The sequence below is a fragment of the Poeciliopsis prolifica genome, unplaced genomic scaffold (genome assembly GCF_027474105.1).
Source record: "Poeciliopsis prolifica strain line A6 unplaced genomic scaffold, Auburn_PproV2 SCAFFOLD010, whole genome shotgun sequence".
Lineage (NCBI taxonomy): Eukaryota > Metazoa > Chordata > Actinopteri > Cyprinodontiformes > Poeciliidae > Poeciliopsis > Poeciliopsis prolifica.
In genome coordinates, this window is record NW_026562385.1 from 12,605,873 (window position 1) to 12,618,811 (window position 12,939).

At 42.3% G+C, this 12,939-nt stretch overlaps 1 protein-coding gene across 3 annotated transcripts in view; it reads right to left on the reverse strand.

The window, feature by feature from the left end:
* The window catches only part of LOC129363156 (serine/threonine-protein kinase BRSK2-like), a 30,067-nt gene extending 18,814 nt beyond the window's left edge, over positions 1–11,253 (reverse strand). The window contains exons 1-7 of one of the 3 annotated variants that reach the window (XM_055035049.1): positions 9,943–11,253; positions 8,711–8,805; positions 4,885–4,970; positions 4,599–4,739; positions 3,639–3,755; positions 3,155–3,188; positions 2,985–3,053 (exon numbers count right to left, since the gene is read on the reverse strand). In XM_055035049.1, the coding sequence (XP_054891024.1) occupies positions 2,985–3,053; positions 3,155–3,188; positions 3,639–3,755; positions 4,599–4,739; positions 4,885–4,970; positions 8,711–8,805; positions 9,943–10,030 (630 nt within the window). In that variant the 5' untranslated portion in view covers positions 10,031–11,253. Of the gene's footprint in view, positions 1–2,984; positions 3,054–3,154; positions 3,189–3,638; positions 3,756–4,598; positions 4,740–4,884; positions 4,971–8,710; positions 8,806–9,942 lie in introns of those variants that run through there. The other 2 variants (XM_055035050.1, XM_055035051.1) reach the window with 2 other exon arrangements.
* Positions 11,254–12,939: the final 1,686 nt, after the last annotated feature.

Sequence of the window (12,939 nt, forward strand, 5' to 3'; positions counted from 1 at the left end):
TAGAATGTCCTGAAGCAGACTTTAGTCTGGCACAGATCTCTCACTATGAATGGCAGAAATATCCATCACATGCATTTGATTCAAATCATTTTGGCCGTGATGAAATCAGCATTTACTGCCATAAATAGAAAACAGCTTTTGGCAATCTGGCATCAATTTCTATTTGATGCCAGATTGCCAAAATGGATTAATGGAACTGGGACCGGTGACTGTGATCCAAAGTGGCTCAACTGTTAGAGAAAAAGCAGAGATAATGGATATGATGCATGTAAAGCTGGAAATTAGCACACGACCAGACTCAGAGATCCTAAAAGCTGCAGAGCCAACCGGAAATCTAAGTGTGACTATGTAGAAACTCTGTTGCAAAATTAGCCCGCAGCTAATAAAGGGGCACCAAAAAGATGCATGTTTTTCTTTTAAAGTAGGTTATTAAATTTAAGATCCATTGACTGCCTGCATTAGAACTATCCAATGAAATGCAGGTTTATTTCTCTGTATTATTGGATTCACTGTATATTTCTGTATGTAAATTGGGTCTGTTGGCACCATTCAGGATAAATGAAGTTCATTAAACTGACATGAAATAAAATCAGAAAGTTGTGACTCTACCATAACACTACCCACAGACCCTTGAGCAACACCAGTAAGTTGGAACATGTCACACCAGTTTCACACCAGTTCTTTGCATCTGAAGCGTATGTAGTTTAAAATATTATTGAGCTGTAAGACACTCAACGAAGCAACAACTTCCTGAAAATGAAACAAGCAGAAAGTGTTGGCTCCTTTGAATCGAGACTGAAATTATGATTTTGTTTCCCGAAGCTTTTCTGGTTAATTTAAAACCTTGTTTCAGCTGCTCGTCTGGATTCATTTGCTTCAAACTTGCATTTCCTTTTTAACTACTGCATCAGTTTTAATGTAATTCCTTCAACAGTTTCCTACCTTATTTTGTAATTAGCCTTTTAGTCTACAGACCTGCTTCAAGAAAGCATTTGAAATTGCCCTGTGCATGAACGGAGCTTTATAAATAAACTTGCTTTGCCTCTGCACAACAATCACTTAAGATTCCCCGACTGCTTTTATTCCTGTAGCCCTCTAACGTCTGCATTGCGGCATTGGCTCTTCATGAAATCAATCCATGATTAAGTAAAACGCGGCGGAGACGCTCGTCAACTCTGACTGGTACCATCCCATCAGCCGGTCCGATTCACAGAGCTGGCCCGAAGCTTTGAAAACAACTGCAATGCTGCGTTTTAGCTTTGCACTGGTTCAAAATTCATCCAGCTCTTCCTCAGCACATCGTCATTGTCACTGCACGTTCTAGTTGTATACAGATGCAAGAATTTTTTTAAAATGTCAAGTGGAAGATTGCTCTGGCTTTACATTCTAGTATGTCTGCCACAGCGGAATGATGATGAAATCTTTGTCAGAATAAGAAACTGTTTATTAGGATGTTGTGAACTACACCGCGTTCCAAATTATTATGCAAATTGGGTTAAAGTGTCATACAAATATATATTTTTTTGTTGTGCTATTAAATTTCTAGATGGTATTGTGTGTCAGGGCTCTTGGAATCACTATAATTAATTTCAGAGCTGGTTGATTAGTTTAGCTCAGTTAAAGGAAATCTATTTAAAAAGGATGTTCCACATTATTGAGCAGGCCACAGGTTTCAAGCAATATGAGAAAGAATCTCTGCTGATGAAAATCATCAGACAGTATAGAGCCGTATGACAAGATATGAAAACATTAGATATTTAACGAAAACTGCAGCGTTATCGTACTGTGAAGAGATTTGTGGCTGATTCAGAAGAAAGACGGTTTGTACAGATAAAGCACAATGAGGAAGGTTACTGTTAGACAAATTCATGGGATTAAGAGAGCAGCTGTTAAAATGCTCTTACAAAGCAGCAAACGGTTATTTGAAGCTGCTGGAGCCTCTGGAGCCTGAAGGTGGAGGATCCTCCAGAGGCTTGTGGTGCATGAATCAACTATTGGGCCCCTAACCAGCTAACAAGCAGAAACGATCGCACTCGGCCCAGCCGCACATAAAGATTCATTTTCAAACAGACTTGTTCACTGATGACTGCTGTGCAACCCTGGATGGTCCAGATGGACTCAGTAGTGGATTGGTGGTGGATGATCACAAGGCAGTGATATCAGCAAGGAGGTGGTGGAGTCATGCTTTGGGCCGAAATCATGGGGAGAGAGGGAGTTGGTCGGGCCCTTCAGAGGCCCGGAAGGTGTGAGAATGACCTCAGCAAAGTATTTGGACTTTCTGACTGATCATAAATACTTATATAAGTCATTAAAAACATGCCACACCATGATCCTCCAACTACTTCCTGTCGTCTTTTTTGTGGTTTGTACCAGTGGCAGCATCCACTTGTTGATCATGTGTTTCTTAAGATACAAAAAAAAGTGTTTTCATTGCAGTTTTGGGAAAGTAACCAATTTTGGTACAGTAAAAAAAACTCCCACCTCATCCTAGCACCAAATTTTTTATTGAAAAACACATTTTTTGTGTGTTTTTTTTTAAATTGGCATGTTTCCGGTAAGCAAATTGATTTTCTAAATGACAAATTGTGCAATTATATGGTCAATGGAAACGAAGAAAATGTGTTGAGACTTAATGCAACGTGTGAGAGGAACAGGTTTGAAAACAGGACAAGTTTATGATCAGCAGGATCTGACAACGACGAGCTGAAAACTGGTGGATTTAATGCAGGGAAGGTGATTAAAGGGGTGTCTGATGACAAGGAACAGCAGGAATATCACACATTTTTAAAAAAAGGAAACGTACATATAAAAATAATTAAACTCAAACTCCAGGAGATCGTGACACCAAAGACTGAAGACTGAACAACTTGCAGACTTCCAAAACATTTTTTCTAATCAGTTTCAAGAAAGACCACAAGAAAGTATTTTCACTTCAATTTAAAAATCCTGCATCTTAAGAAAAAATAAATAAAACGACTCCTTACCACAAGCAGAGCAAAGAGAATAACTCCGCAGCTCCAAACATCAGCCCTGCGACCGTCGTACCTCTCCCCCTGAAACACACAGCGGGGTAGCAATAAACATCCAAACACACACACACACACACACACTCACACCCATTCAGAAAACACACACTAGGAGAGAAATAACTTACCCTAATGACCTCTGGGCAAGCGTAATGAGGAGACCTATGAGGAGAGAACAGGGAAAAAAGTTCATGTAATTCTCCTGTTAGAGAGGTGAGACACATTCAAAGATGTTCCAAAATTATCTTGTGAACATTTTGACTTCAGGAAATAATGATAATTAAAAAAAACAAACAAACAAAAAATCATCTCATTGTTATTCAGAGAATTCAAGTGTGAAAAATATCAATGGAAAAAGCCTGAAATTTGCTGATCTAAACCAAATGCACAAGCTCAGAGCTGATCTGTCAGCTGGTCCACGTTGGAAACTGTCAGATGAAATATTGTTTTTATGAGTGAAGCACTGAAACCTGAAGAATAAGGTTCTTAGTGGAAAGTTTTTAGGTTCATCATTTTAGAACATTTCAGATGATTCCTTATTTTTCCCTGTGATTTGAAACATAGTAAATGAAGGACCTGAGTGTGAAATAGAAACCTGCCATTTGTGCTTACCCACAGCTGGTCTCCAGCAGACTGTCCCCAACCTGCAGTGAGGCCATGCCAAAGTCTGCTATCCTAATGTTGTTCTTCTCATCCAGGAGAAGATTCTCTGGCTTCAGGTCTCTGTGACTAAAAACACGCAGAAACAAAAATGACGTCATGCGGCATCATATGTCATGAGATTACATACATTTGAGCTCATAAAAGCGCCTTTGGCTCTCAAAAACTACACTAAGCATCTTCTAATTGACATATGAAACCGGCTCCTACTTGAATTGAACTACACACATTCATATATAGCTGCTGCTGATGATAAAGGTGAAAATTGTTTACATAAAATAAATGAACAAATGTCTGTGAAATCTGCATGAATGCTTACGCTACGCATGCAGAATAAATTAACAAAAATTAACATTTTAAAAAAAAAATAACAGACAGCATACACATCAAAATGCATAGGCATATGTAAGACTAAAAGTTGCTAAACAAGAAAGACTAGACATTTACATCGTTGAAGTAAAAGCAGATTTCCTGTAGATTGTGTCATATTTCTTATAAACTGCATGCAAAAACATACTGACTGTCAAAAAATATTAAATATAGGATACCAGATAAAAAAAGAAAAGAAACACAATATTACTTATTGATTAGTACATGTTTCCACCTGGTTCAGGCAGATGTTAGGGAAATCAAGCATTTTCCTAAAATGCTTGCTGCTCAAAAAATGACAAAGCACTTTTTCTGAAATTGCTTTCTCATTATGATCATTACAATATATCTAATATGACGTATGTTTCTGAAAATATTTGAACTCCAGTCTGTTTTCAGAATTTCAGGAGATTAGCTAAAAATAGATGTTATTTTCTGTTTCAGGTGTTCATGTGGCTCAGATCTCATGTGGCGTTCCTCAAGGCCGTGTTCTTAGTCCTATTACATCCAACAACAGTTTTATCAGTCAAGCTTTTTACAGACCATATGGAATGACTGTGGCAGAAATCGAGAGCGGAGATGATTTGTCTGAAGAATTTTCGGGCCTCTTTGGGAGTCAGCCTGCCTTTCTTCACCAAGTAGTCGAACAACTCTCCACCAGACACATGCTCCAACACCAGGTACCTGAGAGGATAAAATTAAAACAAGGAATTGTTTTCTGCTTTCAGACGTGGTTGTTCGTCTCGGTTTCAGATAGAAACACGGCAAAACGATGCAGCGTTGTCTTATTTTTAGAGCGCAGTAAAGATCCGGACGCAAGGATACTTACAGGTATTTGTTATTTTCATAGACATCATAGAGCTTCAGAACATGAGGGTGCTCTATTAGTTTAAGAATAGCTATCTCTCTCTCCACCTGCACAGAAGGAGGGAGGGAGAGACACGGAAAAAGGTTAGGAGAGAAAAGAGAAGGTTACAAATGATGGAGATGGAAATGTCAGACGGGAGAGAAAGGCAAACCTGACGAACAGCGAGACTTAAAGAGCAGAGAAGCAAGTCGACAGAGGAGGTAAGGCGAAAAGAAGAGCACTCTGATGCTGAACAGTGTTTAGTTAGTTCAGTCATTTTAAAATGGAGATAATTAGTGATAAGCAGTGGGGTGAGCATGAAGCTAAGACTTGTAGAGCCGAGGCTAGAGTTCACAACCGATACAGAACCCCATCCGACCAAATACTTCTTATGTCCCCTGTGCAACTCCAACTCCACCAGTGGTTTCAGTGCTTTGGGACACAAGTCTTTCCCTGTAATATTTCACAAAGAAAATGGATCTTTGAAATTTCACCACTAAAATATCCAAAGTCCTGGTACAACTTAGTCTGGCAGGAACCGTCTCTCATCTGTTTTACACTTTGCTCCGTCTCGAGGGTCTGCATCCTCCACTATTGAGAAATTTTTGCTCACTAACTCGGAGCAAAAGTTAGAGATTGTGTGATCTGATTCCACCAAATCGCCAACATTTTGTATGTATTGCATCAATTCCATGAAGTTTCCCGGAAATTGCGTTTGCCATTAACGGTGAAGTGCTTGGCGGGTGAATGCGTGCTGGTGGAGCGGAGACTCACAGCAGGCTGCGGTACCTGATGCTGTGTGTAGCTTTACAGACTCACCAGAAATGAACTATCCGACCATCGCGCTCGCAACAAATGGGTGGTGAAGCGCACTGTGGTGTGTACGGCCGGCATGTGTGACGGTTGTACACACCATGTCTGCCACAGCGGTAACACATGTCTATAACACAAAAGCCTTAAATGTTTTTGCAAAGTCAGAGATCATCTATTAAATTTGCTGAAGATCAACACAAAACTGGAGCATGGACATTTTTTAGAAGTGTCTTTGTGAGCCTGATGCTTTTTTATTGAATTGAACAAAGTTGCAGATTTTTGTATAACTTTTGTCCAGGTTAACGTAAAAAGAGAGCTATTATTGTTACAGGTTCATTTTTTAAGCTACAATAAAGTGATTGCAAATTTGTATAAAAATTTGGGCCAATATTGACTTCTGATATGAATACTCCTGTTAGTTAGTTACCAATATTGTACTTCAACAAATTTTTTTTTAATCAAATTTCTCATTTAATTGTCAGAATAATCGATAAATTACTTGCTACAACAGACTTTCTAAAAGTATTGAAGCGTAAAATCCAAAAACTCTCCAGTCGTATTTTCTTCATCTGAATTGTTGAGGTTGCCAATGTGCCCGGAAAAGGAATTTTAACGGAAAACAAACACATCTCAGTGTAAGGCGACGTTTGTCTCACTGAATAAATGTACTTCCATGATGTGGAAGTAGATGATGAATTTATTTTAAGGCGTTTTACTCAAGTTTTTCAGGGGTGAGCCTGAACATGTGGGGTATTGTATCGAAGCTCAAGCTTACCCGTCCTGGTAAAATGATTTTTACCATTACGGTTTGTCCGTTTCACCTCTTGACCCCCACAGATCCCTACTCTCCAGCTCCTCATCGTCGCCCCCCCTCCCCCCTCCTGCCCTCGGCTCTGAACTCTCGTCCTCCACATCTCAAGAGCCTCGACCTGCAGCCTTGTTACGTCACTCCTATTAATAAGACACTCCTCTGTTAAGTCCAGTTATAGCGCAGAGTCAAATTGTCCTTATTAAAATAAGTTTAAGCATGTTTCTCTGCTTATTTTACAGACTCTGCGCTGCCAGGTTTTTGGGGGTATTTAAGAGAAAAAAGTAGGTCATTTTTGCTTGTCATTTTTGGACTTTTTTTTTTTTTTAATTGAATGAGAAAAGTAGGTTATTCTTCAAAATAAGAACATTGACCTAACTCCTGCCAGGTCAATGTGTTTGGTGGGCTTAATGGGTTCTGAATTTATTCTGCATGGTGGAATCATTTAGCTGGAATTGGTGCGAACTGAACTCCACTGATAAAGCTGTAGCTCTGAGATGATTGACAATATTGATGATCCCAGCAGTCCCACTGAACTCCACTTTACTAAATATCAACTGTGACTCGGAAGTGCTCCGAAAATATCAATGTCCGGATGTGGACAGCAAACCTTCACTCTCAAAAGAGCGAAATTATTTCAAAGTTTTGACAAATATTCACACTGATTGCTTTGACTGACTGATTTGGCTCCCAAAGCCAGTCAGTCATTTGTGGCATCAGCAGAGGCAGCTGTCTGTGACGAGCCCTGAAATATTCTGCCTCAGAGGAGAACACGAGGCCCATCATTGATTTTCACTCCACACTCAGGGATTGGGTATTGAACACTAATGCTCCCTGTCCTTTCAATGGGCTCCATGGGGCTGAGCCACGGTGTGAAGTACAGGGCAGAGGAGCAGTGTTCATTCCTCTTTCAACCTTTTTACTCTTTTGTTACATTACAAATGCAGTGCAGAGTAGTTCGCTTGGATTTTACGTGCTTATCTGGTTTTCTCAAGTCTCATTCTAAGGAGTTGGCTCAATCGGAGCGAAATCTGTATGACGCTACAGGATCAGGCTACTGGAGGACAAACTGACAATTTTCCTCACTTCCTTATTCTGCTGCTCTCCGATTTTGCTTAAACTGATGTTATTCCAACTGTTAACCTTTTGTTTTCTCTCCATAGAGGCTAAAACTTCGCTAGAGATTTAGATTAAATCCAAACAGAAGGCCAGACCATAGGAGCTAGAATTCGGTTTGCTCAGCAAAGGTGCATCAAGAAATATTAAAGATGCACCGATCCAATATTAATATCTGCATCAGTCTTGATATTGAAAAAAATCTAGACAGGGCATCGGTGACGATGTTCCCATTCCGTAACATCAGATCTATTCAGTCTAATTCTATGCTTCGTGCTCTGAGCCGCGTGATGCTTTATTATTTATATTACATTATATTTAGAATTTCAAATGGCCCTTTCTGAACGACTTGAAAGAAGGTTTGTTGCAGTTTTTTTTTACAAGCTTGACCGAGCTTGTTGTCTTTGTCAGTTTCAGTTTCCCTATTGATTGTTTTATGTCTCTACTCCTCAGTGTGCTCCCAGTTTGTTCAACAACACTGAACAAGTTAAAGTTGTGCTGTTTTTACTTGTGTGACCAAACTGACATGAAGCTATTGTTGTGTTTAAGCATGCTGCGCTGATGCAGAGATATGAAATTACATTGAAATTCAGTTTTTTGGCATCAGCCAATAGGAAACCTCATGTGTGCATTTTAGTGATATTAAACACACGTCTTTACATGTCCTAAAAATAGCTAATTGCACATAGAACTGTTTGTGTTTATGTTTGCTAAAGAAAAGGTGGCAAATAGTTTCTTATGCTCACTTTTATTAAATTAGCATCACAAAACACTGAAGTCCATACTGCCCCGCCGCAGCCTGAAGGTTCTGGGCGAGACAACACTCCCCGTTCCCTGTCTGCAGCCGCGGCAAAGACGCCGGGGTCGAGCAGAGCTTTTTATTTCAGTCCTTTTTGTCTGCAGCAGCTTCATCAGCAGACTGAAATCGCTGCTATTGTTCAGCGCAGAGCGGCAGTGCCCACACACTCAGCGGCCCTGAGACGCACCGGCAGGCTTTTTACTGACATAAACTAACCAACCGCTCCTGTTGCTGCTCCTGCAGAGCAACGCGACAGGCACCGGGCGCCGTACCTTCATCAGAACCGACTCGGAGAGCTTCTCTCTGTTCACGATCTTTATGGCCACCTTCTGCCCGGTGATGCAGTGGACTCCCAGCTTCACCAGGCCTGAGAGGCGGACAGAGGGGGAACAGGAAGGAAGGAAAAAGTCATGAATAATTCAGAACATGTTTATTATTTATTTATCTTTTCTGACAGTGTCACAAACGCTCCTCAAATAAAAGCCACTCATTCCACACGTGTCATTGAAGTGAATCTGGTTGGCATCCAGGTATGTAACTCATAACTAGGACTGCAACTAACAATTCTTTTCTTCATCAATTCTGATGATTAATCGATTAATCTGGGAAAACTTTGACACATTCCACAGATTTTTTATTTAGCCACTTAAGCATTTTTTTCATGAAGTATTAGAAATGCATTAAGAGACGCAAAAACTTCTTGAACCATGATGGAGTTAAAAATGGCCGCCTTGTGGCAGGATCTACGTTCTCTGGGAAAACACACAGAGGAGGTTAATGCTAGCAGTGCTAATCTCTGCGACGCGATTTAAAAATCTCTGAACGTGAAAAATATCAACTCTGCAACACATCACTTTTGTTTTCATGTTTAGATATGTATGAAAAGCAGGAAGTGGACTATGGCGCAGGGCATTGTGGGTAAATACAGCCAAACCAAACGTATGCCTCTGGAGTCGGCGGGAGAAACGCCTCGTGGTCTTCTGACCGAGACGGAAGAGGAATCCAACAACCGCTAAAATCTGACGCCACTCCATATTTTGTTCACATTTGGTGAAGAAGGAAGTGGCGCCGAGCGTCTCCAGAGGTTTTTGTGCTGGGTCCTTCTTGATGCAGCGCCCCCCACAGGTGTGGAGGAGAACAGGAGGGTTTGGCTCATTTGCAGTGAGAAAGTTTGGATTTGAATGGAACAGTTCAAGTCAGGCCTTTCATCATATTCACAATGAACTGTTTTACTAAATAAATGTTAGGGACACTTGCTTTGTCGTTGACTGTCAACTGGTATCAGCCTGTTGCAGCCTTCACCCTGCATCCCTGTTTGATACAGTTAATAAATACAAATCAAACTGGAGTTTAATTGGCTTTATGAAAACATTAAATTGGGCATTGGTCTACAAATGAATCTAACTAACACTTGCACTGAGTCTGGCTGTGATGGGGCCTCCCTAGACAGCGTTGCACCGCCTCTGGTTTTAGTTGCATGGGTGAATTTAAATCGGGACCCTACCTGTCTGCCCCTTCCCGAGGGTCTTCTCCAGCCGGTAAGGCCCCACGTACTGGCTGGACTGGCCCACCGTGATCTCTTTGCTGCTCATTCTTGCCAGGAGTCGACTTTAACCCCCCCAGCGGAGCTGCGCGGCAGATCAAGATCACGTGCGCGCCGCCGCACGGGCGCGCGGTGGAATAATAATAATAAAAAAAGACTAAACTGGTCGTGATCCGAAGCCGGGACGGGGGGGGGAGGTGGGGTGGCGCCTGCAGGCTACACCCTTCAACTTGTCATGCGGTCCGGTCCGGATCGGTTCCCTTTCAGCGCCGCTCGGAATGCAGCATCATCCACATGGAGAGGTGGGAGGAGATGACGTCTGCATCCAGCTAATAGTTTGCCAAAGTGGAGCAGGAAAGGAGAAGCTCATGCGGGGAGCTGGACAGGAAGGCTGCTTCAGCCTCGGATTGATTTCTGTTAAGAGTGCAGTCTCAAATAACCCGAGTCAGAACGGCCCGATCGGATCCATCCCGAGGATCGATATCAGGGACCCCCAGCGCCTCACTGCTGCCCCTGCCGCCGTCTAAACATGTTCCCGTGGTCCTCCCAGCGTCACGCATGTCCCGGCTCCTGTCCCGTCGAGCCCCGGGGCCTCGTCTGCCTGCTGTCGTCCAGATTATAATCTGCGATCACTAAGGCATGAGCAGGAAGAATGGCTTTTCCAATATCCGGTGCACACTTGGGCTCACCCCCTCCCCGGCCCTGCATCAGGAAACAGAGGAAGAGGAGGGTGAGCGTTCAGAAGAGAAAAAACAAAAACCCCACAGGCTCCGGGAAGGCCGAGGCAGACAGGCGATGCGCCCCCGGGTTCGGGGCGGCTGCGGCGGGGAGGGGCTCTTGCCCCGCGCCGGTGCTGCTGGAGGTGGATCAGAACTCGCTCCGACGGTCGAGCTGGTTTCTAGAAACAACAAGCATCCTCAGCTGGCGACTCCCCAGCGCTCCCCCCCTCTCTGCTTCCTCCCTCTCTGGACGGCTGTGCTCATGATGTTACCGCATCTCCGGCGCAGATGATGCACAAACAAGTCAAGCAGGCCGGCGCTCTGCTCCTCAACGCGGACACAGATCCACAGGAGCTGCGCTTCGCTGTCTGGATGTCCCTGTCCTGCTGCAGGCCGGTACCGGTACCGCTGCTGCTGCTGCTGCTAACCCTCCAGCCGGTTCCCCCTCTCTCTCTTTACACTCCTCTAGCTCTTCATTCTCTCCAGCTTCCTGCTCTCCATCGGTCAGCATCAGCATCCGGGTTCCGGCGATGCGGCCCCACCCTGCTCCCTTTCTGAAAGGCAACTTCCAGTGTGTCACCCGCCACAAAAAAAGAAAAAGAAAAAAACATCTATTAATCTCAACTGGAAGTTCAGAATCAAAGTCACGACAAATGAGAAAACAAAAGGTTTTGAGAGAGAAGAACGGAAGGAGGTTTGATTTTAGTGAACCAGTGGCGGTTCTTGCACGAAGAGCGCCGAGGGCGAAACACTTCCCCACTTCCGGTGGGACCCCCAGTCTGGCTGATGCTGCTTAGAAATGAAAAAATAAAAAATGTTTAAATGCTCACACAGGCAAATAAATAACAACAAGAATTAATGTGATACAGAGATGGAAATAAAATAACAAAAACCTCATATGATAGATAGATAGATAGATAGATAGATAGATAGATAGATAGATAGATAGATAGATAGATAGATAGATAGATAGATAGATAGATAGATAGATAGATAGATAGATAGATAGATAGATAGATAGATAGATAGATAGATAGATAGATAGATAGATAGATAGATAGATAGATAGATAGATAGATTTTCTATCTATCTTACTGTGGTCAGAAGAAGAAACAGCTTTTGGAGGATTACTGAGACGAGGGTTTAGGAGCCTACAGTGTGATATTAAGCATGAAGGATAAAAAAAATGTAATCTTTAATATTTGGTAAAAAACACACAAATCTGACATTTACGGGGCTCGGAAACCTTGAACTTCATTGACGTGTGGAACTTTGGCACAATAAAAGGACATGAAAACCGAGGAAGGTAATCATAATTGCAAATATAATAATGTAATTACAGAAAAACAGGAGAACACAATTGGTTTGACAGTCAAACAAGTGTTTATCATGGTGAAAATGTGCCAGATGGCTGGCTCTCTTGTTCAGACTGAAGATTTTACAAATATGCAGCTTAGCTGCGCAGTCAAATGGAGAAAACGTATTATGTTAATATTAATTTTCTCTTTTTAGGAACGGTATTAAAGCCCCAGTTTAGTTATCAGGAGGATTAGACCGACAGGACGTAATCTGCATTCGGTGTGCAGAAGAAAAACAGTCTGCATGTGAATAATTCTTCTTGAATTAATAGTAAAACTGAAAATAAAGAATGAAATAAATCTGATTTTGTCAACGAGCTAACAGGCTAACCCGGGCTACCGGCTGCACTTCCCCACTACCAGATTTGTGATGTCTGCATCAGACATCACAAATCTGTGTGTGGGTGTGTGTGTGGGTGTGTGTGGGTGTGTGTGTGTAGGGGCGGGTGTGTGTGTGTGTGTGTGTGGGTGTGTGTGTGTGTGTGTGTGTGAGACCAGGCTCCACATTGTGATAGCTGCATGATGTGGATTCCTAAAGATTAATCCACGTTAATCTTAATCTCTGGATGTGGTCAGGTTGATGCATGCAGCTCAGATTATCCATCGGTTGTGTGCATGTGTGCGTGTGTGTGTGTGTGTGTGTGTGTGTGTGTGTGAGTGCACAAACATTCCTCTCTCTCTGACCTGCTGAGGCAGCATCATGAATGATAATAATAATAATATTAAGACAAATAATAATGATTTTAATTCCTCGGTTTCTGCAACTGGAAATGAAATCAAATCACAACAGAGGAGTCGATGGTTAGTGATTGCTGGGCGATTATCACCATCTTTATTTCTGTTTTAGTCGTTGTTGTTCACTTCGGGACAAATTGCGACAA